Genomic DNA, 25,368 nt, shown 5'->3' on the forward strand with positions numbered 1-25,368 from the left:
TGACCCAAATCCGGAAGTCAATTTCTTTGACTGGGGTACTGCGATTGCGCATTGGAAACAACTTTTCCAGGACCCGAGAGGAATGACTCTATATAGATTACCGGGGCGTTATATGCATACATATTTCAAGTGTATAGTTAAACACCGTAATCATTTTCTACAACTTGTGGCTTGCATTTGTCACTAGCATTGGCCGGCTGGGAACTCGTACTCGCCTTTTATTGTGCGTATTCCAGCATCGCGTAGAAAACAAGGGAACGCTATTTCAAAATAGACACGTTATCGGAGTTTAAAAACACTTGTACCGGTACCTCTCTCGATAAACAGCCTATTATGTATCTTTAAGAATTTGTGAATCAAAATAAGTACTTTGGATCATGATGACGACCTTCGTTGCGAAAGAAGAATCGACTGTTTTGGATATCGAGTGATTGAAGTTTCAGCTAGACTGGGTTCTTTACCGGCGAGCAGAGGGTTTACACGGGGAGTCGTGCCCCGCTGGACCAGGGAGATACGGAGTGGAGTGTGGTACAAAGCCAACGGGCAGCCGCTGCTAAGTATGAGCTTATCGGGCTGCCCGCATGTAGCTGCCTTCAAGAAGAGCAAAGGAACGAAGCCCTTTAGAATTATTCAAGCTTTCTTTGTGTCTTGTAGCTCTGTCGAAAATGTTAAGAGAAAAGTGAGCATCTTTCTTGTTATGTCATGTCTGTTGTCCTTTCAGTTTGTCACGTCGTTGAGGAGAAAGTGACACAGTGACAGTGGTGTCACTGTCGGTGAATTAACTGCCACTGCAGTGCGAAGGCGAAGACAAAGTGATTGTTTAGTTTGTCTTTGTTTGCTTGGCTCACTTTCCCTTGATTCAATGATGATGTTGTAACAGGGGACTATTCTAGATACTTAAGTTTGAACAGATGTTTCCCTTGCATTTGGCCCTCGCTAGTTATAAAAACAAATTAATACTAAACATAGGAAAGTGTTTTTTCTTTCTCATTTTTAATTTATCGCAAATTGTGCTTGTGGAAGAAATCAAATGAATATAGCCTAGATTAGACTAGATTAAAGTAAAATAATTTTTCAACATTTCAATTGTATCTCCAAGCTTCAACTAAGTTATGCCAAATCTATAATAAGGAGACATGCCCACACATATTCAAATTTTATTTTGATAACAATATTTTGGTGTTTCCTAACTCCAGTATTGAGCAATTAAAATCATGACAAATTTTGACTGGGCAAAAGAGAAACTGAACACTTTCTGAATATTATTGTCACTAAGGCTAAAAAAGTAATCCTTTGACTAAATATTTCTTTCTTTGACAATGTTTTCTTTCTTTGGGCAGGCTCGGGCAGGTAGCTGTCACGTATGTCATCAGTATAACCAACGTCTTCATGCGTGCCTACATTGTGTGTTCTTCGGCTGTTATATGATGGGCCATATACAGGATCATGCTAGGTCCACCAAACACCACCTGGGTAGGTTCATCGGCGTCGTCAAGTTCGGACGAGCATTTCATGGATCTTTTTGTCAGTCATTTTCACTGATGACTGTTGCAGCTTCTAAAATCTTATTGGCTCAGAACAAATAAACGATTGACTATTTGTTCTCTGAAAGACTTTAAAAGCTACTAAAATAATTGCATCTGATTGGTTTAGAACCAATTGGTCAATGAATATAACAGATTATCACTCATATCAGACATCTGAGCTGGTAATTTAACAAAACCGTATCGCCCTAGATTTTCTGAATATCGGAAAGGCATAGGTATATCATTTGTATTTTCCTCGGTCTCGATGCGCCTATTGACTTTGCATGCAGAGACGACACAAAATATGCCTTTGTATCTTCCCTGGTCTCACATCCGGGCATACGAGGATGCGTAGAAAGAGATATGCTTCATAATGATCCGCGCAGCAAAATATACGTCATAATAAAAACAACACTGGATCCCGGCGCTGGATATGCATCCCTAGTGACGCGATCTTATAATTACAAGTATGTCAAAATGGTAAAGTGCAGAGCCTGGCCCCTGGTATTAAACATCACACAGAACCATATTCTTGATGTCTGATTTGGATGATAATAAAGAGTCATATTGCCCTCGTCTAAAGACTCGGGCCAATATGATTCTTTTGTGGGCAATATATTTTTGATGTTCCCCTCAAGGCCAGTCAATATTATATAACTATTTGCTTTGTGAAAGACTTCGCAGGGTGCATTTCATGAAACTTGTCAGTCATTTTTCACTGGTTGACTGTTTAAAGCCGTTGAAATAATTTCATTTGATTGGTTAGAGCAAGTTTGCTAGTAAAAGTTTTGGACAAGATGTTTCTTAAAATGTACCATGGATGATGAGGGTTTTCATGAGGAATCCCTTGATTCTTACTCATAATAAGCATGAAAGTTTTGAATGAGAAAGGGTCAAATGTTTTCTTAAAAAGAAAATCCTCATTCATATTCATATTGTATTATGGCATAGTTAAAATGATAAATATTCACAGTGGGGGAGGGGGGGGGGATTCTGGGGCCCATTTAATGAAGAGTTACAACAACTGTAACATTTCATTATAGCAGGAATAAGCAGCCAATCACAACCAAGGTTTCCATGGTAACTACAATAATGGCAAACTTACCACAGCTCTAAGTCTTTATGAAAGAGGCCCCTGATCCTCTTGAAACTGGAGATCAGAAAGATGCCAAAATGAGTTGGGCCTAATTGGTAGTTGCTTGATCTGGTGCCCTGTTTAAAAAAAGACAACTATGGTAACTCAGTCCTTATTGTAACTCCCATGGAAACCATGATTGCGATTAGGTGTTGAGCCCTGTTACCATGGTAGTTGCCATGATTGCAAAGTTACCATAGTAACTTAGAGTGAGAGTTAACTCTTTTTGAAGTGGGCCCCCTGGTGTCGATTCCATCAACATCTGGGGCCCTTTTCATAAAGAACTTACAATTATAGTAACTTTGCGAATATGGTAATTGCCATAGCAACAAGGCTCAGCAGCCAATCAAAATCAGGGTTTCCTTTCCAGAATACTTGCCATAATGGCAAAGTTATTACATGCAAAGTGCTTGTCACAACATCTTTATGAAATGGGGCCTAGTTATAAACTAGAAGGAAAGAAATATATTCCCAGCAAAAATATGCTCACTTTATTGATGAATTTTAAGAACATACCTGTGCAGTATGGAGTAAGACATATGAGAATTAAAAATAAAAACGTTGTTGCTTAAATTCTATTGAAAGGGATCTTTTTGGACTCGTCTTTTCATAAACGTGGCATAGATCTTTCCTATAATTTGAGATACAAGCCTTTTCCCCCTTAATGACTATTATGCTTTCAATCGGGATGGTGCTAGGATAGGGAGGGGTCGACAATCTAAAAATTACTTCTTTTTTTTCAGTTGGATTATAGGGGAGGTATAAATTTACATTACCCAGTCTTCTCTTTTTATACTCTTTCTTCTCCTTTTTTTTCTTCACTTGCAAAATCATGGGGGGGGGTAAATTATTTTAAAATTGTAATGCACATATGATCTTTGTTTTGAGTTGATGAGACATTTTCCTTATTTCACTTTCCTCTGTTGTTACAGCTGTTGACATGACTCATGGAACGGTATTCTGTGTGGCGTGTGGAGACTATGTCTATGACTCTGAATTTGAGCAGATATCGCAGGAGGAGAGATTGAATTGCTCAAAGTTCCATGGTAGGTATACACAGTAAATCACTGTTTGGGGGGATCAAAATTACATACCCACATGGCTTACTGGATCGCATCAGTCGCAAGTCTTTATAGAACTAAGTGAGATAGTGATAGTGCCTAGAAACTGGGAGGTCTTTGATATTACAGTCATATTTCTCCTACGGTGTCCTCATGGTGAGTCGAAAGTGGCCTTTTTATGGATTTCCATAAGAACACCCAGGAAGCTGGTACAAAAATTATGAAAACGGCTGTTTTAGACTCGCCGTACGGCCATCATAGGTGAATGAGACTGCGCCATAAGTTGCTTGCCAATCTTCTATTAAGATGGCATTGTACATATAAACATTGTTAGCTATACAGCTGTATTTTTGTGAAACACCCCAGGATGTCATCCTGAATCACATTAGCAGCCAGTTCAGTTTCAGGTCACAGGAAATAGGTCAAAGGTCAATTTCGGGTCAATGAACTTAGACCATGTTGGGGTATTTCTTTAACTTTGAAATGTCATCATAAATTTGAAAGTTTATGGATCTACTTCATGAAACTTGGACATAAGAGTAATCTTATATCATTAATCGTTTTTGCACAAGTTTCAGGTAACATTAAGGTCAAAGGTCATTTAGGGTCAGTTTAAAATCATATGAAAGTTGTTTTTGGTGAATAAATATATTCATATGACTTGTTTTCCAAGTCAGCAATGCTGCTATATTCAATGGCATAATGTAGGCAAGACTGCCAGAGGCCCTCCTTTTGTTTGTACAAAAACTGCCGCAAATTATAGTTCTATGATAAGAATACAACATCTACAGCAAGGCGAATGGGTAAAGTTGGCTGCATGAGACCTATCACTTATATTTTTAGCATAACTGCAGAGGCAAGAGCTGCAGCTTCTGCCTCAATGATAAGACTAGAGCATTACTTGTGAAAAGCTCCTTGAAAGCTTGTTGCTTTGATTTCTGCCTGGGTGTGTCCAAAGCGAACTTTGTTCATCATTTCTTCTCTGCAGGTTCTAGCGTCCAAGGTTTCTCTGCTTGGGAAGCTACAGGCTATGAGATAGAGCTCCTTAGGAGGAACCCCACAAGAAAGAAAGTATCGGGAGGCTCTACAATAGGTACGTCACGATGGATAGGCAGGGGGGGGGTAAGATTTTTTAGTAAATGAATGTGAGGGAGGGAGTAAGGGAAAAATGTAATGTCAGAGAGGTGAAATAAAAGGGGACAATGGAGGGGGGGGGGGCCGAGGATAGCATTTTGGAAAGTGAGTAAGTAGGAGGGACAGGGGAAAGTGTAATAATAGAGAGATGAAATATGTTATACCGAGGTTTTTGACCTGACTGCTAAGAAAGCACGAATGCCTGTGAGCAAGCAACCAGGGGACCAACGGCTTAAGGTCCTTTCCAAGGGACCTGGTAATAAGGATAAATGCCTTGCCAAAGGGCACTAGCGCACCACTTGGGAATTGGGAATCGAACCTGGGTCACCGGAAACCGAAACCCCCGCTCTACCGACTGAGCTATCATAAGGAGATGTGGGGGGGGGGGGTAGAGAGTAGGGTTTTGGAAAGTGAGTTGGAGGGAGAAGGGAAGGAGTAAAGGAAAAATGTAGTGATAGATGAAATAAAATGAGTGTATTGCGGAGAAAGGGGGGCATAGGTTAGTATTTTGGAAAGTGAGTGGGAGAGAGGGGAAGGAGTAAAGGGAAAAATAGAAGGAGCTATGGAGGGGGGGGGGGAGGGGCTGGGATTTTAGAAAATAAGTGGGAGGGAGATGAGAAATGAAATGATGAAAAGGTTGAAGTAAAGAATATACTAGAGGTTAAGTTCATATTGAATCATATGATAGTCGAAACACAAAATTGCAAGAATCTTTAGTCCCATTTCTATTTCCACCATACAAAGTAGTATTGACTAGACAGGTATAAGAGCTTCAGTATACAGTAGATGAGATAATTGTATTCACCCCCCCCCCCCCCGAGACGAAAGGAGAGAGCTGGAAGCTCTACAAAATCAGAATGGTCTCATAGACTCTCATTATACTTTTATAGCAATGATTCATCTCATAACCTCATGTTTTAATGATTCAATGCAGATTGCAAGTGGAGGTGAAGAAGCGCTACAATCGCTCTCCTAATTCTTCATGAGAAAATAAGATGAAATATGGAGAAGAATGATATAAGACGATTAGTATTCTGACTGATTTATCAACAGCTGTTTCCCCTTGACTTTAATCTTTTGTGTGGACTGAGCATTCAAAATGATTGATTTTTCAGGAAAATCAAATCCATGTCTGGAAGCATGGATGGTGATCATACCTAAATTTATTTTATGGGTCAACAAATGACCAATTAGCGATTATTAAAAAAAAAAGTTTTAGATTGATTTCTTGTTTGATAGTATATCTCTGCTAAGAATTTTCTGCCAAATAATTAGAATTACTCTTTACATTGAAAGTGATTCTATCTACTTTCTGGTCAATGATTTAACCATGGATCTAGACAGGTGAAACTCGGATATGAATGCCATTTGTGGTAATAATCTCATCATGAGTTCAAACAGAATCCAATGAAATGGAGTAGAAATGCTGAGATATTGACAAAAGAAGCATGGGATTCCATGGGTCTTTTTCCAGGCAATGATCACACACAGTCCCACATGTTCTTAAATCTTATCTACTGTTGGCAGTATGAACTTTAGTCATTCTGCTTAGATTTCATGATTTCACAAAGTAAGGAGTTGTAAACGTACCGGGTGGGTGTTTCATAAAGCTGGGGGCTGTTTCATAAAGCTATTCGTAAGTTAAGAGCCACTTTAAGAACGACTGGTGATCCTTTCTTACGCCCTAAACCATCAATGAATATACCATTTACCATAAGAAAGGATCACCAGTTGCTTTTAACTTACGAACAGCTTTATGAAACACCCACCTGTTCGTAAGTTAAGAGCAACTTTGAGAACGACTGGTGATCCTTTCTTGTCGTAAAAGGTGTACACCATTGGTGTTGGTTTAGCCCGTAAGAAGGGTTCACCGGTCATTCTTAAAGTCGCACTTAACTTACAAACAGCTTTATGAAATGGCCCCCAGGACCCATTGCATAAAAGTTAATATCATAGTAACTTTGTCATCCAATGGTAACAATGCTAATCAGCCAATCAGGATCAAGGATTTCAGGGAAGTTACCATTGGACTGCAAAGTTATTATAATACTAACTTTTATGTAACAACGGGGCTCAGATCTAGATCTGTGGTGATATGATGACGAATAAACTTGATTTTCAATACTTTCCTGTGACAAAATTTGCCACAATTACTAGCTTTTACATTTCATTAATGCAAGTTCAAATTAACTCTTTAAAAAAAATTGTTTTGTTTTCAGGTCTACGAGGTCTGATCAACCTAGGAAACACGTGTTTCATGAATTGCATCGTTCAGGCCTTGACACACACTCCACTTCTCAGGGACTTCTTCCTTTCAGACAAGCATCATTGCGACAATGAACGCAGCAGAGAACAATGTCTAGTGTGTGAAATGACCAGGGTATTTCAGGAGGTAATTCAAACCTGCATTTATTCTTGTCATTTTATTGTTATTTTAAGCTAGTGTGAATGGATCCATCATACAAAAACAAAGTATTAGTATAGTGTGCGAAATGATAAGCGTTTTTCAGGAGGTAAATTAAGCCTGCATTCATTTGTTTCATTGTTAAACTTTATGTTCAGCTAGTGCAAACAGGTCTTTCATACAAAAACAAATCATTATAGTATGTGAAACGGACAGGGTATTTCAGGAGTTACATGTAAATCAAACCTGCATTCATTCTTGTCATTGTTAAGCTTCATGTTCAGCTGGTGTGAATTGGTCTTTCATTCACACAAAGAATTATTGTAGTGTGAAATGAACAGGGTTTTTCAGAAGGTAAATCAAATCTTCATTCATTCTTGTCATCTTTTAGCTTCATGTTGAAGTTGAATCAAGTTGACTCAATTAATTGTAGAGATATTACCTCTTATCTTTGCAACTGGAGGCACATATATCTTGGCAGTTATGTACAAATAATGAAAAGCACACAATTATTGAAATTCGGAATACTTCACAGATGCAATAAATGCATGGATAGCCATGCCCCAGGAGATGGAAATTTTGAGTATTGTTGTTATTCCATTATTAAAGGTCAAGTCCACCTCAGAAAAATGTTGATTTGAATCAATAGAGGAAAATCAGACAAGCACAATGCTGAAAATTTCATCAAAATCGGATGTAAAATAAGAAAGTTATGACAATTCAAAGATTCGCTTATTTTTAACAAAATAGTTATATGAACGAGCCAGTTACATCCAAATGAGAGAGTTGATGATGTCACTCACTCACTATTTCTTTTGTTTTTTATTGTTTGAATTATACAATATTTCAAATTTTAGGAATTTGACGATTTGGACCTCCTTGCCTGAACCACAAATTGTTAAAATAATGGAATTCCACGTGTTCAGGGAGGAATGAAACTTCATTTCACATGACAATGACGAGAAAATCAAAATATTTCATATTTCATATAATAAAATACAAAAGAAATAGTGAGTGAGTGATGTCATCAGTTCCCTCATTTGCATACTGACAGAGATGTGCATATAACTGTTTTGTGAAATGAAGCGAAACTTTAAAATGTCATAACTTTCTTATTTTACATCCGATTTTGATGATTTTTTCAGTGTTATGCTTGTTGAATTTTTATCTTTTTATTCAAATAAAGTTTTTGTTGGGGTGGACTTGTCCTTTAACTACATGTATTCATAAACTAAGGAGCTCAAGACCTCATTAGAAAAGTTTTGGTGATCGCATTTGCTCAATCTATTCAAGTGGGGCATATTTATTACTTACCCGACTTCAAAAACTTCAGAATTCAGCAGCTCGCATTGTTTCTCTGTCAAATAAATATGATCACATCACTCCTGTTCTTAAAGACCTCCATTGGTTGCCCATAAAGGATCGTATAGTTTTCAAAATTCTACTTTTGGTTCATCATATCATCAATGGATCCGCACCCGATTACAACAAGTCTCTTATACACCACTATCAACCTGCACGCACACTGCGATCATCCCAATCTAGTCTCATGCATATCCCACTATCTAAAAAATCCTGGGGCGATCGAGCCTTTGCTCATGCCGGACCAGCCCTGTGGAATTTGCTACCACAGGAGCTGAAGAATTCAAACTCTGCAACATCCTTTAAGGGCAACCTAAAATTGCATTTGTTCACCAGCAGGTACTAGGTTTGAAGACAGTCATTTTTCCTCATTTTTAATTTACCTTTTTTTTTTTTTTTTTGTACTTCTCTAAGTTCTCTTTACTTTTATGTTTTGCTCTCTTCAAAGCGCCTTGAGCATTTAATCAAAATGGAAAAGACGCTATATAAATCCTATGTATTATTATTATTATTATTTATCATACTCCCAAACTCATATGACTTTGTGCTTTTATCTTGATCTAGTTCTATTCTGGAATCCGATCCGTGCACATTCCTTATCGGTTATTACATCTGGTTTGGACTCATGCGAGGCATCTAGCTGGATACGAGCAGCAAGATGCCCATGAATTCTTCATTGCTGCACTAGACGTCTTACACAGACATTGTAAAGGTAATGAGCAATAAGCAAACATGATTAAGCAGGGGATGTTCTGCAGAGTTATTAATAAAATAATGGATGACATTATGATTTATTGGAACATGGAAATGATTATACAGATCTTAATTTCCTTCCTAGAACCGTACTGCTTCATGGAGTATTAGATTTTATACAATTCGGATGGAATTGAATACACAAAATGAAAAATTTTGAAATGTCAGAAAAAAAATGTGCCCACTCATTTTATATGCCAAATATTCCTAAGGGTATGTATATATTACAAAGTCAGTTTGATTTAACACCGTCCTGGGGCTCGTTTCTGTAAGAGTTGCTTTTTAACCCGAGTAATAATAACACAACTGAAAAATTTAAGGGCAAGTTATACTAGTTGACAATCATGTTGAATATGACTTGTATTGTGTTTTATTCTGACACTTTCTACAATGGACCCCTTAAATCATAGCAATTACTAATGGAAACGGGATTTGTACACATGATTTTTTATCTCATAAGATCACATATGGAATCTTTTTAGATTGCCATCCAGATATTCAGATAATCATCTTGTTATGTGTACATTCCATTTAAAAAATGACCAGATGAATAGATCTCTGATCTCACCATGGCTACATCCTGTGGGAGAGATGATCAGATGAAAAGATCTTGGATCTCGTCATGTCTATATCCTGTGGGAGAGATGATCAGATGACAAGATCTTGGATCTCGTGATCTCGCTTCTCATCATCTCTCCCACAGGATGTAGACGTGACGAGATCCGAGTTCTTGTCATCTCATCATCTTTTCAAAGGATCGTAGACATGACGAGATGATTATCTGAACATCAGGGTCCCGTCTTACAAAGAGTTACGATCGATCCGATCAATGACAACTATGGACGGCCAGCAACGTCAACATCTAAAAAATGCAAATTCATTCACAATATTTTCTAGATGTGATGTATCTTCATACATTTATCGTTCTCTTATTAAAGATTCAGTGTGATTCTCTTTAAGGAGAGTTTGCAAATTCTCTGTACAAAAAAATATGACACTGATGGATTCCCATAGAGTTACGATTGATTGGATCAATCGTAACTCTTTGTAAGACGGGGCCCTGGTTGGCATTTTTCAGCTTCCATAATCCCATCTTTTACTTGTTATTTGTCTTTCTTCTCCAGGGCACAATGGAGCATCAGGCAATAATCCAAACCATTGCAATTGTATCATTGACCAAATCTTTACTGGAGGGCTGCAGTCTGATGTTACATGCCAAGCATGCAAGTAAGTCTTAAAAAGAGAGCGAACTGTGTGAGGTCTCTCATTCACTCTGTGTTATAAATAGCTAGTCTTAAAAATGTACATTTTGAGATGGCTATTAATACTATAGAGAATAAATTAGCCCCTAACAGAGCGAGACTATAGGCGCCGCTTTTCCGACGGCGGCGGCGGCGGCGTCAACATCAAATCTTAACCTAAGGTTAAGTTTTTGAAATTACATCATAACTTAGAAAGTATATGGACCTAGTTCATGAAACTTGGACATAAGCTTAATCAAGTATTACTGAATATCCTGCTTGAGTTTCAGGTCACATGACCAAGGTCAAAGGTCATTTAGGGTCAATGAACTTAGACCATGTTGGGAGAATTATTTTCAAAATCTTAACCGAAGGTTAAGTTTTTGAAATGACATCATAACTTAGAAAGTATATGGATCTAGTTCATACAACTTGGATATAAGAGTAATCAAGTATCACTGAACATCCCCTGTGAGTTTCAGGTCACCAAACCAAGGTCAAAGGTCAGTTAAGGTCAATAAACTTAGGCCATGTTGGGGTAATTGTTGAATTGCCATCATAACTTTGAAAGTTTATGGATAGAGTGAATGAAATGTGGACATGGGTGTAGTTGACAAGTCTTAAGTCACCGTTCAAATGTCATTTATGGTCAATGAACGTGGTATTATGTCATTATATGAATGGTGTTTTTGTGAATGATTATTTAATAGTAGTTTTCAAAGTTAGCACTGCTGCTATATTAAATCGCGTAATGCAGGCGAGACTGCCAGAGGCGTTCCACTTGTTATAAAGTACAGAGAAGCTAAATTGTTTGAGAGGAAAAGTACTTGTTTACCCATTTGGTTAACAAGCACTTATTGCAGAATGATTAAATGAATTGAGTGGTGATTTAGTGTGACATCATTCTCGTGGGCCTAACTTGCAAGACTACACTGCTAAGAATGTTGCATTGTGGGTTAGCAACCTGGCCAGATTTGGGAAGTTAAGGGCTCGAGATGGCTACGGGTTCATATGTGCTTTAATGGTTCCATTCAGATTGTTTTTTGAAAACAAATTCATTGGAGAATAATGAGAACGACTTGATATACTTCATAGATTTTCAGTCTCCTGTTACTTGCCTAGCATGCAAGTAAGACTTGCCAAATGCATAATTTTCTGAAATTCCCAAAGTACATGTATGTTTAAACAAGTTCGCAAGAAAATGATGTTAAAAACATACAATACTTGTGTAATTTACAATCTGTAGAAACCATTCAAATTTAGGCCTTGAATACTGTTGCTGTTGATGTCATATGCATTTCTAATAGTTTTATGTTGATTTTAGTGTTCTTGAGAATTTCATTGGAGAAAAGAGAAAATGATCTATAATACAGATTTGAATAAGAAGTATCTGTTTATCCTGTCCTGTCTTAATGTTTAAATTGAACTATTAGAATTTCCAATGAAAGGACGTTAGATTACACTTAAAATGTATCCTCAATATTACTATGTAACTTTTAAATGGCTCATTAATTTTTCATTTTTTTCTGCATGGTCCTTTTTTATTGTAAAATTGGATCAAATTGAATCAAATTGCAACATCTTTCTCTCTTTAGAAGTCTTGGGCCAGTTTCTTGAAAGTATCATAATTCCAGCCCAACACCATCACTATGAAAAGCCAAAATGGACAACTATTGTCTGAACAGATGTATACTTTCCATACGCCAGTTCCATGCATCTGCCTTTTGTCCAGCTTGACTTTCCAGAGTGATCAAGTTGGAGTTAGCTGCTTTCATGAAACAGGCTCATAAAGCTGTCGTAAAGTTACGCACGACTGGATCCTGTTCTTAGGTCATAACACAATTACAAAGGGATATCACATAGCACAAGAAAGGACCACCAGTCGTGCTAAAGTCATTCGTATCTAACGAACAGCTTTATGAAACACCCACCTGTTTAATCAGATAATGCAGTAACCATCATATTCTTATCAGCAGTAGTATACAAGTATTCGCATTTTCAATTGTATTTTCTCCTTCTTTACCATCTCCCACAGGGGTATATCAACAACGGTAGATCCATTTTGGGATATATCTTTAGACCTCGGACCATCTAGTAGTACCGGTAGTGCGCCCCTGCCTGTACCTATCATTGTACCTACCCCTATACAAGACTTCTCAGTAGACAGTAACTCTTCAGGTAAGCCTTGTCGCTTGGTCCACCACCACTTGGTCTAATTTCCCTTTGCCTGGTCTCATCCCACATAATCCTAGTTCATCCGGGCCCGGTAACACAAAGTTTAGCGATTAATCACAAATTGAAATGGCCTAATCAATCCTTGCTACTCACTTTGCTCAGTAGACTAGGAACCAATTAGCATTGTTCTTTCAAATTAGCGATTAATTGCCCTTGTAATGATAATGATGGTAAATTGTGATTTTGTCTACAGCCACGTTGTTGAAGTTCTTATAGGTCGTGTCCCATATGGTCTAATCTTAGTTCATCATGAGACTGTTTGAAGTACACACAAATGGATTCTTCTTTCTTTAAAAAAAAATATATTTGAGACATCAGTTAACTAAGAAATGGATTGTTATGCTATCCCATAAATAGATAGACTCACACTGAACTACACTCCTTGTATTCTCCTGTCTAGGTGAATGATTAATTTGTGTTATGGTTATATATTTGAATTTCAGGTTCCAGTACTAGTAGTAGCAGTCTCCATAATGGTGATTCAGGCCTTATGTCACCCCCTGGGTTTGATGATGTACCACATTCCCTAGATGACTGCTTACGAAGGTGAGAAATGGAAATTCATTTTTTTTTCTTCTTTATAGTTACGCTGTGGTGGGCATGGATGGAGCGTGATCGCCACATTTTCAGAATGAAGTGATTTTTACCTTGATTTACCATGATGTTGGGCGTAAAGTTTAGAAGACTTATTGGCCCCTCTGCATCTTTTTTAACTTGTCCTCAGTTGAACTCAACAATTTTACATTGTATGGGTTTGGACGAGTTATGAAAATTCTGGAGATGAATTCTGTGATGCTTAACTATCCTTTACTGCAGGAATTTTTTTTTTTTTTTTTTTTTTTTTTTGGGGGGGGGCTATTTTTCACAGCCTATTGGCCAAATCTACAACATTGGTCAAGCTTTTACATTGCAGTGAATGGGGGTTTTCCAGGCTTCTATTTTGACTTTCCATAGCTCTTATGAGCATTTCAGGGGCAGCATCGCCCCAAGCCCCGTGTAATTTTTTTTCCCCGAGTCACTGTGGCACTTTAACCTCAGAAACTTGTCACCATTTGCCATTTACCATCACATTCTTTTATCATTATTACAATGATTTTGCCTCTCTTCATTTTATCGTAATATGTTTATATTTAAGGTCTGTTTGGTCCCATCCTTAAAGGACAAGTTCACCCCATCAAAAAGTTGATTTGAATAAAAAGAGAAAAATCCAACAAGCATAACACTGAAAATTTCATCAAAATCGGATGTAAAATAAGAAAGTTATGACATTTATAGTTTTGCTTCTTTCACATAACAGTTATATGCACATCCTGGTCGGTATGCAAATGAGGAGACTGATGACATCATCCACTCACTATTTCTTTTGTATTTTATTATATGAAATATGAAATATTCTAATTTTCTCCTCATTGACAAGTGAAACAAAGATTAATTCCTCCCTGAACATATGGAATTAGCATTTTTTAATAATATATGGTTCAGTCAAGTTGGTCGTCATTGTCAAATCTGTAAAAAATGAAATATTGTATTATTCAAACAATAAAAAACAAAAGAAATAGTGAGTGATGGACATCATCAACCGACTCATTTGCGTGTCACTGAGTTGTGCATTTCACTGTTTTGTGAAAAATAAGCGAAACTTTAAAATGCAATAACTTTCTTATTTTACATCCGATTTTGATGAAATTTTCAGCGTTATGCTAGTTTGATTTTTCTCTATTTATTCAAATCAACATTTTTCTGGGGTGGACTTGACCTTTAAGAATTGTGCATCATGCTTGTCTTTATTGATAGATTTACCCGTCCAGAGTATTTGGGCAGCAGTGCAAAGATTAAATGCAGTGTTTGTCAGAGCTATCAGGAATCTACACTTACCAACCAACTCACTGTGTGTGAAAACTCTGCTACTGGCCTGATAACTTTGACGCCTTTTGCCCTTTTCTTCCTTATACTATTATCACTTTCACAATGATATTTCCTCCTTTTATATTATACAAATAATGCACGTAAGCGCGTGCATGCAGGGCCAAATATTGAACGATGTGCGAGAAGAGCCAATGGATATACCATTTGGCGAGTCGAGCACAGAGTTCATTATTTAGGTCCTCTATGCACAAGAATGCGTGTATTGTTTGTTTTATACAACCCCCCCCCACCCATGTTTACTGAGTTGCCCCGAATGCTATATTTGATCTAAATTTTAGATAATTCTAGATAATTCCAGAACTCGCTCTATCCTGCACTCTGACGTCAGAGTGCAGGATAGTGCATTTTGGATGCAATAGTGCAATTCGCTGAATATCATGTGATCCGATTTGGACCAATCAGATTACAGAACATTCTTGGGAGTTGTATGATATTATAATGCTTGTCTTTGTTGATAGATTTACCCGTCCAGAGTATTTGGGCAGCAGTGCAAAGATTAAATGCAGTGTTTGTCAGAGCTATCAGGAATCTACCAAACAACCAACTCACTGTGTGTGAAAACTCTGCTACTGGCCTGATAACTTTGACGCCTTTTGCCCCTTTCTTCCTTATACTATTATCACTTTCATGATGATATTTCCTCCTTTTATATTATTATAATGCTTGTCTTTGTTGATAGATTTACCCGTCCAGAGTATTTGGGCAGCAGTGCAAAGATTAAATGCAGTGTTTGTCAGAGCTATCAGGAATCTACCAAACAACTCACTATGAAGACTCTACCACTGGTTGCATGCTTTCATCTAAAGGTAGGAATCATCCCCTATTTCATTGCTCAATTTTTCAAGCTAGGATCCCGTATTCGCAGCAAACGATGATTTCATGAAAAAGATGTTATAAAGCCTGGGTGGTGTTTCATAAAGCTGTTTGTAAAGTTATGCACAACTTTACGCACGACTGAAACCTGTTCGTAGGTGCTAAATCAGTTTCATAGGGATATCATTTAGCACAAAAAAGGGTCACCAGTCGTGTGTAAAGTCATTCGTAACTTACAAACAGTTTTATGAAACGGGCCCCAGGTCAATTTTCACCATGTCATTCTTGATCTTGTTCATATGGGCAATTCCATAGGTTGGTGGACATGAGCTCAATGTGTCTTTGTACATATAGCCCATCTGAACTGTAACGTGAGTAACCATTTTATCTGCACCCCTTGTAAAAGCCATGTGTTCTTTATTTTTTGAATTATATACAAATTTGTCTCCCTAATATACTTCTTTGAAATGGATATAATGAACTTTCATAAAAGCCTTGCATGAGGACACTTTTCACTTATGTCCACTTTTCATTTTATGCATGTCCAAATCATGTAACATGAGTAACCGACACATTTCAAAGATTTGCCAGGAGCATAATGAAATTTCCCAAGTTTTGTTTTTATACAAAGGATAGTCAGACTGCGTACTATGTTGTGATAAAGAGATGTTTAGTTCCTATCAATAATAATGGAGTTACAGCTCCAAGTATGAGTCAAGGTGTCTCCAAATGTAACGTGAGTAACCGTGGAATAGCCCATATGTTCATAAACCCAACTCTGAAATCTGTAAAGCTAAACTGAAAAAAAAAAATGAAAGAAAATAATCACAATGACAAACACCAACACAGATGAGATGCGGAACAGTGTAATATTCTTTAACTGAAAAATACCTGACACTTATAATATAGCTTGAAAAAAAAATGTTTTTCCATTGTTTAAAGGGCATACAGTTTGTTGTTTTTTTCTATAACTTTAGATATGGAGCCCCAAAATCATACCAATTACAGGAGCAAAAAGAGGAAGGGAATTCTGCATGTCCTGTGCCTATCTCAACTGCCAATGGCAGATCCAGGGTTTTGAAATAGAGGGGGCACAAAGGCCCGAAATTACAAAGGGGCATTTTCACCACAGATGGACACAGAGGCAAAAAAATCAAGTTGATATTCATGTCAAATGCTTTATGTTCTTTAATAAAACAAGACCTGAAGTTTCTGAGACAAATTTTTTTTCCGATTCTGGCAGCCATTTTTTATTTCAAAATGGCTGCCAAAGTATGGATACAAATTAGTGTTGAAAATAGTATATTGATACATATTTTGTTTTGACAGATTTTTAAAGAACAGGTTTGATCATGATGTTTTTGCCTGTGATTTAGCTTGCTATTATAACACTTTTTAAAATCCCACAGAAAGAAACACCAGTAATTCATTAATCTGATAAAAAAACATTGATGAAGTATGTGATATGGTATGTAATGTCAGTTACCGAAAACATGAACTTTTTTTTCTCATTTCCTGGAAAAGAGGATATATTATATGAAACTTGGTATATTTCCTCTCTAGGTAACACCCCTCCCTTCTACACCAAAATTAAAGATTACTAATTAACAATGAAGCCATAGGGTACCATTAAATATATGTAATGTCAGTTACCAAGTGGAATGTCAGTTACCGAGATGTAATGTCAGTTACCATGATAAAACGTTGGTTACCAATATTGAAATGCAAATATGTGGTAAATTTTATGGTGAAGAAATATTGTATACTTGTTATTTAAGTCTTTCACTTTAAAAGTCACACCAGAAGGAGCTTGCTATTGACTTTTAAAAGGTATAGTTCACAAGGATTACTATATGAAATTATGAAGGAAGTTGCATTCCCATCGTGCAAAAAAAATTACTATGAAATTGTTTTGTACATGCACTTACCAAGTACCTAATTGTTTGTATCAGACAATTTTTTGTTTGGTTTTCGGGGGGGGGGGTAGGGGGTACTTTTCCCAACCTATTGCCTAAATCTGCAACATTTTTTAAGCTTAACATTGTGATGAAGGGGATTTCCAGGGTCCCTTTTTCAGTTTCTAGGATTCTTTTGAGCATTGCCTTGCTAAAAGTAAATTCCTGGTTTTTATACCTGTTAGTGGTGTTATTAAAGACTTTTTCATGCTTATATGATTTGGTAAAGTATAGATGAAAAGTGAAATTTGACAGTTCTGATCAATGTTGCATGGATCTACTAAAACTATGTTTTTTTTTCAAATTTACAAATAGTTCAGTTTCAGTTTAGAAGCTGGAGTTTATTTTTTGTTGACAGCTTATAAAAGAAATTAGCAAAGAAAATGATTAAACAAATTATGAAGAGAATTGAAATCCGACAGATATGAACAAGCATTGCTTGCACTGACCAGAATAGAAATCAATAAAACTACATGGCTGCATGAGATTCGGGGGAGGGGTACATGTAGCCTAGGGGAGGAGACCCTTATTCATTTTGCCTTTTTTGAGGGGAGGGGGAGGTTGGAGAAGGAAAAGGTTTAAAAAGTCAATATAAAACTGATGAATATATTATGGGTGTATAATCAGAAAAATCAATGTGTACAGTCAATGCAATATTAAATTACTATAGGAAAACATGTAGCTGCTATGACCCCACCCCCCCCCCCCCCCCCCCCCGGGTAAGTAAAACATTTCTTATCTTTGGATAATTAAAAATGTGAAGTATTATGAAACTTTTATGATTTTAAAAAGCCTTACATATAAGTACCAAGAAAATTATGCCTTTGAAAATCATATAGCACTGGTAAATGTTAATGTGTATTGTCAGTTACCGACAAGTAATGATAAAAATGTTCAAATCAAAGAAAGGAATTAAGAACAAGAAATTTTTTTTTCATTGAAATGTTCCTAAAAACTCGGGCATACTTCCACATCAAGCTCACTTTCATGTGAAGCCCTGCACAGAAGATACAATGCAATGATTCCACACATTTGACTTCCATGTGTTATCTCTATGGCAAATTAAGTGTAATGTCAGTTACCAACATGGTTGTGGAAAAATTATCATAGTCCCCAAAAGACAAAAACGAATTGTTTAATATTTTGACACATGTTAACCTAGGAACGGAGACTGTATATTTACATATTCAAATTATTACTCTATCTACTCAGGGACATGAGATATTTCAATTTTAATGAACACCCTGAAATTGCATGTCCTTTTGCGTAATGTCAGTTACCGACACATTTTTGCTTGCTGATGCGTTAAAAAATGTGGTTACATAGGAAAACTTAGTATCAGAGTATACAGCAAGGTTCACTTTATTAACTCTATCAAAAGCAAACTCCCATCATTTGTTGTTTTAGAGATACACACAATGAAAGGTGTGAAAACATTGTGCCGTGTAATGTCAGTTACTGTGAAAATGCCCAAAGGTGGTTTTTAAAACCATCGGTTGAACAAATGGTTTATGCATATTTCCTGTATAAATTATGCTTATTTACCATGCATATTAAAAAATGTCCAATGCTGATGCACGCTTTTGTCACAGTGCGCCAAATTGATACCTGTTATATGTTATACCAAGGTTTTTTACCTGACTGCTAAGAAAGCACGAATACCTGTGAGCAATCAACCAGAGGACCAATGGCTTAAGGTCCTCTCCGAGGGACCTGGTAATGAGGATAAATGCGTTACCAAAGGGCACTAGCGCACCACTTGGGAATCGAACCCGGGTCACCGGAATCCGAAACCCCCACTCTACCGACTGAGCTATCACGCCTCCCTCCCTGTTGCCATGGTACGCTATTTTATTCACGAGTCCACTGTTTTGAATTAATGAGTCCACTCTTTTCTTAATGTACGCGGTAAATTAGCGTAATTTATCCAGGAAGTTTGCATAAACCATTTGATCAACCGATGGTTTTAAAAACCACCTGTGTGAATTCGGGCCAAGGAGTCTAATTAGCAATAGCATCTAAGAACGTGTTCTCTTTGTGTGAACAGCTTTTTGAAGCACCCACCTGGGGCTGGTAACACTAAGCTTAACAATTAACGTAGGACAATTTTGTTACAATTGATTGCATTGACTACAATGTACAATTTATTGTGAAAATCAATGACCTTTATTTAATATTCATTAAGATTCACAAAATTTGACTAGGTTGCCAATTTATTCATTTCATCATCTTGCAGAGATTTGAGCATTCAACGAGATTCAGGAAAAAGATTTCAACGTTCATCTCTTTCCCCCATGAACTGGACATGACGCCGTACATGTCTACTCATCGGAGAGCCAATGGTCTGAGTCATCACAGGCCAAACAGAACAACTACCTCAGATAATCAGTGAGTCTTGGCCCTTATCTCATGCACATCAAGGGTTTATTTGCGCGAATCTGAAGACTTTAAAATGCCGGGGAGGGGGGATCAAGAAAGAAAAAAAATTCCTTTCCTAAAACCACATCCTGTAATTCTTAGATTTTAGATGTCTGCACGCACATTTCATACATGATTTGGGGGTTTTGATGAAGGAGATGGCATTTTGAGTCCTTTTCATGAAATGCTGGAAATTCAATATTACAGCTCTATGTATGACAGATGTAAAGATTATGGTAGTTGCGTTCTTTTTTTGCAGATACGCTTATGTGCAGACAAGGGGCACTGCGCAAACTCAATGGTCCGTCTGGTTTAAATCAGACCATGGTCTAACTCTGTGCTAAAATTATGGGAAGCTGAAAATGTGAAATATTTTGTTTACATTGTATGTTATGTTTACTTTGCTCTTCCTTAATTCTTTAATGGTGAAGACAATTAACTCTAATCTTTCCAGACAGTTACGAAAGGTTTTAGAGTCGAATTAGCTGATACGTTGAACCTTTATGTTAGAGATTTATGTCACAATTGGCTATCCATAGTTAACCACAACATTAAACCCGACTTCAGAATACAGGCCAGGAAGGTGACAAGCCATGTATTTAATCTACGTCATTCTCTTTTCACTATCTGTTCCTTGTAGATACTCCTTGTTTGCAGTGGTCAACCACCACGGGTCCCTCGAAGCAGGTCATTATACGTGCTATGTCAGGCAGCACCAAGATCAATGGTTCAAGTGTGATGATGCCCTCATCACGAAGGCATCCGTTCATGATGTCCTGCAGAGCGAAGGGTAGGTCACTCATTTATCTTTTATTCTTTTATAATAATAATGATAATACAGAGGTTTTCTGAAGTGCCAAATCCACATTGATTATGGGCTCAAGGCGCTGAGAAAAGGAAATCAGAAAGATTACATGAAGCGGGAAAAGACAAAGGATAAAGGAAACACAATCATGATACTGAGATGAAACTACTTGAAGGCAATTTTAAACAAATGGGTTTTAGAGCAATTTTGAAACAATCGATATTTGAAATATTACGGAGGGAATATGGCAAATGGTTCCACAAGGAGGGCCCGGCATGTGCAAATGACCGATCCCCCACGATTTCTTGGATTTAGGAACTGCAAGCAATTTTGAATCGGAAGATCTTAAACGTCAAGGAGGATTGTATGGCATCAACAAATTAACATTATATCCTGGGGCAGATCCATGGATACAGTGAAAAACTATCAATAATAACTTAAATACAATACAGTACTCTTTACCTCATCAGAGGAATTTATTCATCTTCAAATCTTTGCTGTCAAATAATTCACCATATATCATCGCAAACTGAATACCGAAATGTGTGAGTGAAAAGCAAGATTATTTAAACATATTACCTACATAGGTTGGTTTACAGTCACATTACAGTCAAATCTGTCTATACAGGCCAGCCAGGGGAAACCGGAAAAGTGGTCACTGGGGACAGGTTGCTTTTATAGGCAGGTTCTATAACACATTTTCCTTTCAAATGGGAGACAAGTTTAATGGCCACTTAAGACCGACTTTCATTAAAGACAGGTGGCTGCTTAGACAGGTTTGACTGTACTTGTAATAACCTAATAGTATGTGCGAGTCTAAATACTATCATTGTAGGTTTCTTTGTGGCAACTTTAAATTAATTTATTTATTCTTGGCTCGTTATTACAGACTTTTTTCATGCTTATATGATTTGGTAAAGATAAAACCTAATTTCTATTGCAATATTTTTTTATGAATGCATTGAAAATTATTGTCTTTGTGTATAGGTACCTTCTCTTTTACCACAAACGGATTTTGGAGTATGAGTGACACAGGATAGCATACTAGCACCAGTTCTATTTCGCAAGTATTCTGCACTCATCAGAACCTGTTCGGATGCAATCAAAGACTATTTCAATTTTATTTGTGTGTGAAACCGAGGCAAGAGACCACTAAAGAGACTTAAATATGCTTTGTAGTCCAAAAATTGTATAAAAAAAAAAACAATCTTGTATTGTGGAATTCCAAGTGGGACTGAATATGTGTTCACGCATCTGTAGTACCTTTCTGTGTTTGTGAACCTGCGTCGTCATGAAAATTTTGTCTTCGTTGAGTGGATAGCTGGGCACCAAAGCAGCACTTATAGTTCACCGTCTGGATTTCATGTGTTCCTAATGATTTGATTGCTTCTGATGCCGAAAGAGAAGAAGTAGTTATGAAGAGAATAATAGCATGGATAAATTCATTGAGAACTTAGGAGTAGGTGGAGCAAGCCTTGAGGGGATGGATAATCTACAGATCTCTAAAACATTGTCGTGTTTTGGAAAAGAGCCAGAGGTATATTTTACTGCACCAATAAAGGGGATGAGCATAGGAAGGATGGTCTGCAGAGATGAATTCTTGGCCCCGTCTTACAAAGAGTTATGATTGATCCAATCAATCGTAGCTCTATGGAAATCCATCGGTGCCATAATTTTTTCTACTGGAAATTTGCAAAATGTCCCTTGTAAACAAAGGAAAACACACCAAATTGTCAAGAAATCAATGACTTTATGGATATACATTCATATCTAGAAATTGTTTGAACAAACGTGCATTTCATATGTTGACTTTGCTGGCTTTCCATAGTTGCGATTGATCGGATCAATCGTAACTCTTTGTAAGACGGGCCCCTGGTGTTCTCTCTCTTCATTCTGGAGACTCTTCACTAAACCAGTCACACAGCCAACCAGGCATTCAGTATCACATCTTCCAGGAGTAGTCTTGGACAGGAATTGGTAAACTTGCTGAACCTATGTTTTAAGCTTTTCTTTAAAAAAAAAATCTACTAGGTAATCTATTCAAGACAGGGTGACATCTGTTGACATCAAGCTACTCTAAATCTCATCAAAAGAAGTTTGATATTTCTGACCAGACACTTGCACTGTACTTGGTCTAAACGCAGACCCTACTTGGCTCTCTGATAAATTTCATTATTATTGTTTGGAGTCAAGCGCTGATTCTTACTCTCTATGTTTGGAGCGGCAACATTACGCAACCCCCGTTTGCTTCTTTCGGTCTAGCATTCCGACTGCTGTAACATGTTTCAACAAATCAGGGACTGTGCTGCAAACTACTGGAAACCCGTCTGAGATTAGTTTGTATGAGATATTAGGCAGGTTTGGCATATGTACATCTGGCTTGAAACCTGTCCAAGACCTTATCTGAGAGTGTTCTCAGGCAAGTTTGAAAATGAAATGAAATGATATAAAATTGGAGTCATACTTTGCTGCCCAGTAAGCCAGTTCATAAGCTAACATATAGGTTGAACCCCTTCTAGTAACTCTATATTAAAAGGTAATCAAACATGGTCTAAGATTTATCAAGCAACTTAGGTAGCAACATGGAGGACTTATTCTTTCAAATGAGAGTGCTCCTTAATCTGAAAATTAATCATGTCCATGATAGTATATGTTCCTTAAACCTGATGGTATGGTGAGGGTCAAATTTTTGCCAAGTTCCTGACGTCGTTTCGAATCAGTCATAACAACGTAAGTCATTTCTTTTTGCCAATTTGACATGGATGACATTCAATTGTTGATTGCAAATGATGATTCTGTAGATGCTCATGTGGGAAATTGGCATTTGATCTACTCTCACTTTGTCTTTTATTCTATTTGATCTCATCCCATACAGTCTGAACTAACCATTTGGTCTATTAGCCTATTTACTATTTTGCCTAATTTCCTTGTTCTTAGGTGCTAAATTCATTTCTCCTAGTATCCATCTGGTGGGTGTTTCATAAAGGACTTGCGACGGGTGTAACTTTGCCATAATGGCAACTACCACGGTAACACGGCTCAGCAGCCAATCATAATCAAGGTTACCATGGTAGCTGCCATAATGGCAAAGTTACAACAGTTGCAAGTCCTTTATGAAACGGGCCCCTGCTGGGTGTTTTATAAAGCTGTTTGTAAGTACCAAACATCTTTAAGAACGACTGGTGATCTTTGTGGTAAATGATATCCAAAGAATTTTCATTGATTTAGCGTGTAAGAAAGGATCACCAGTTGTTTTTAAATCCAATACCACATGATCCACATCATGAGATGAACTGTTATTGAATCAAATGTTCATTCGACAAAGTGTGAGATAAAGAGTAGATGAAGTAGAAATTTACTATCAGAGCATTAGACTTGAGGAGAATGAGACTAAATGGGTGGTATTCTCATAGCCATGGTTTAGTTAAACCTGGGTTAAGTTAGACCACACTTTTATGGGGTGCCAGGACTACTGTCCAACTTATTAACACATTAAGAATTATTCTTACACTGCTGCAAACAGTTATTTAAAAAAAACTTAGTCGAGTCGTGTAATGGGAAGAATATAAAAAGATAATGAATTATAATGGATTAGTCGATAAATTATATACAGAAGGAATATTGTGATGTCGGCATCCCATAGAATTGTGGTTTGAAATTCTAGTTTAGACTAGGGTTAAAGCTAGATTTAATTATCAGAATATCACCCAATGAGTATGAGACAAAGTGGAGTGTAGACCAGATGGCAATTAGATCAAATTGAAAGTAGACCAAATGGATTTAGCCAATAGGCCAACTGAATATAAGTGAATATAAACTGTTTATGTCGCCTTCTGTAAGGCTGTCACTATGTCTAGCTTAGCAATATGATTTCTTTTTTTAATATTATTGTGAATCAAGGACCAAATGTAGAGGGATTGTGGCATTTCATTACAGGTGCTCTTCAACAATGCTCTATACCTCATTGGTTTATAATCTCTACCCACCCCCTCAGTCTGTCCTCTAAGTCCCATGTCTGTTTATTAGTTTGATATATATCCATCTCTCTTTCCCACTCTACTCTGTTTCTCTTATTTTCTCTCATATTCCTCTTTTACCTGTCCGTCTCTTCTGTCCTCTGTCTTTTTTTCTCTATCAAGGGTCTGTCTTTTTGTCTTATCTTCCCTCTGTCTCTTTATTTGCTCTCTATCTTTCTATTTGTTTTTCTGTCAGTCTTTCTCCCATTCCTTTTTCACTGTCTTCCTCTCTCTCTGTTTCTTTCTTTCTCTCTCTACCTACCTCTTTCATTTTTTTTTCTCTCTCTCTAGTTGTCTCTCCCTGTCTTTCCATCACTCTTTTGTCTCCCCCTCTCTCTCTCACTTGTTCTCTTTCAGCTACTGGTCTCTGAAAATCGATAAGATCTACTTTCTTAATGTAATTAACTAAAATTGGACAGGAGCATTCCTGAAGAAAGCTCATTGGCTGCCATTCTTAGCTGAAGGGCATTGTTATCTAGATTAGCTTACAAATCGGCACGGATTAGATATATATATCGTGGCACTTAAACTCTGGTTTGTGTGTGAAGCACAGTGTTATTAATGGGGTGATGTTGGTCTATCAT

General features: G+C 37.2%; 1 protein-coding gene across 1 annotated transcript; it reads left to right on the forward strand.

The window, feature by feature from the left end:
• The first annotated feature begins 28 nt into the window (after window positions 1-28).
• On the forward strand, window positions 29-24,641 carry LOC129269083 (ubiquitin carboxyl-terminal hydrolase 22-like). The gene is made up of 13 exons (XM_054906536.2): window positions 29-679; window positions 1,341-1,473; window positions 3,594-3,707; window positions 4,711-4,815; window positions 7,076-7,248; window positions 9,187-9,334; window positions 10,500-10,602; window positions 12,652-12,794; window positions 13,295-13,397; window positions 15,457-15,583; window positions 19,782-19,933; window positions 20,604-20,753; window positions 21,756-24,641. Exons 1-13 carry the CDS (start codon window positions 560-562, stop codon window positions 21,796-21,798), a joined length of 1,614 nt encoding a protein of 537 aa, XP_054762511.1. The 5' UTR covers window positions 29-559; the 3' UTR covers window positions 21,799-24,641.
• The last annotated feature ends 727 nt before the right edge of the window (window positions 24,642-25,368 follow it).

This window comes from Lytechinus pictus, chromosome 10 (assembly GCF_037042905.1).
Source record: "Lytechinus pictus isolate F3 Inbred chromosome 10, Lp3.0, whole genome shotgun sequence".
Taxonomy (NCBI): domain Eukaryota; kingdom Metazoa; phylum Echinodermata; class Echinoidea; order Temnopleuroida; family Toxopneustidae; genus Lytechinus; species Lytechinus pictus.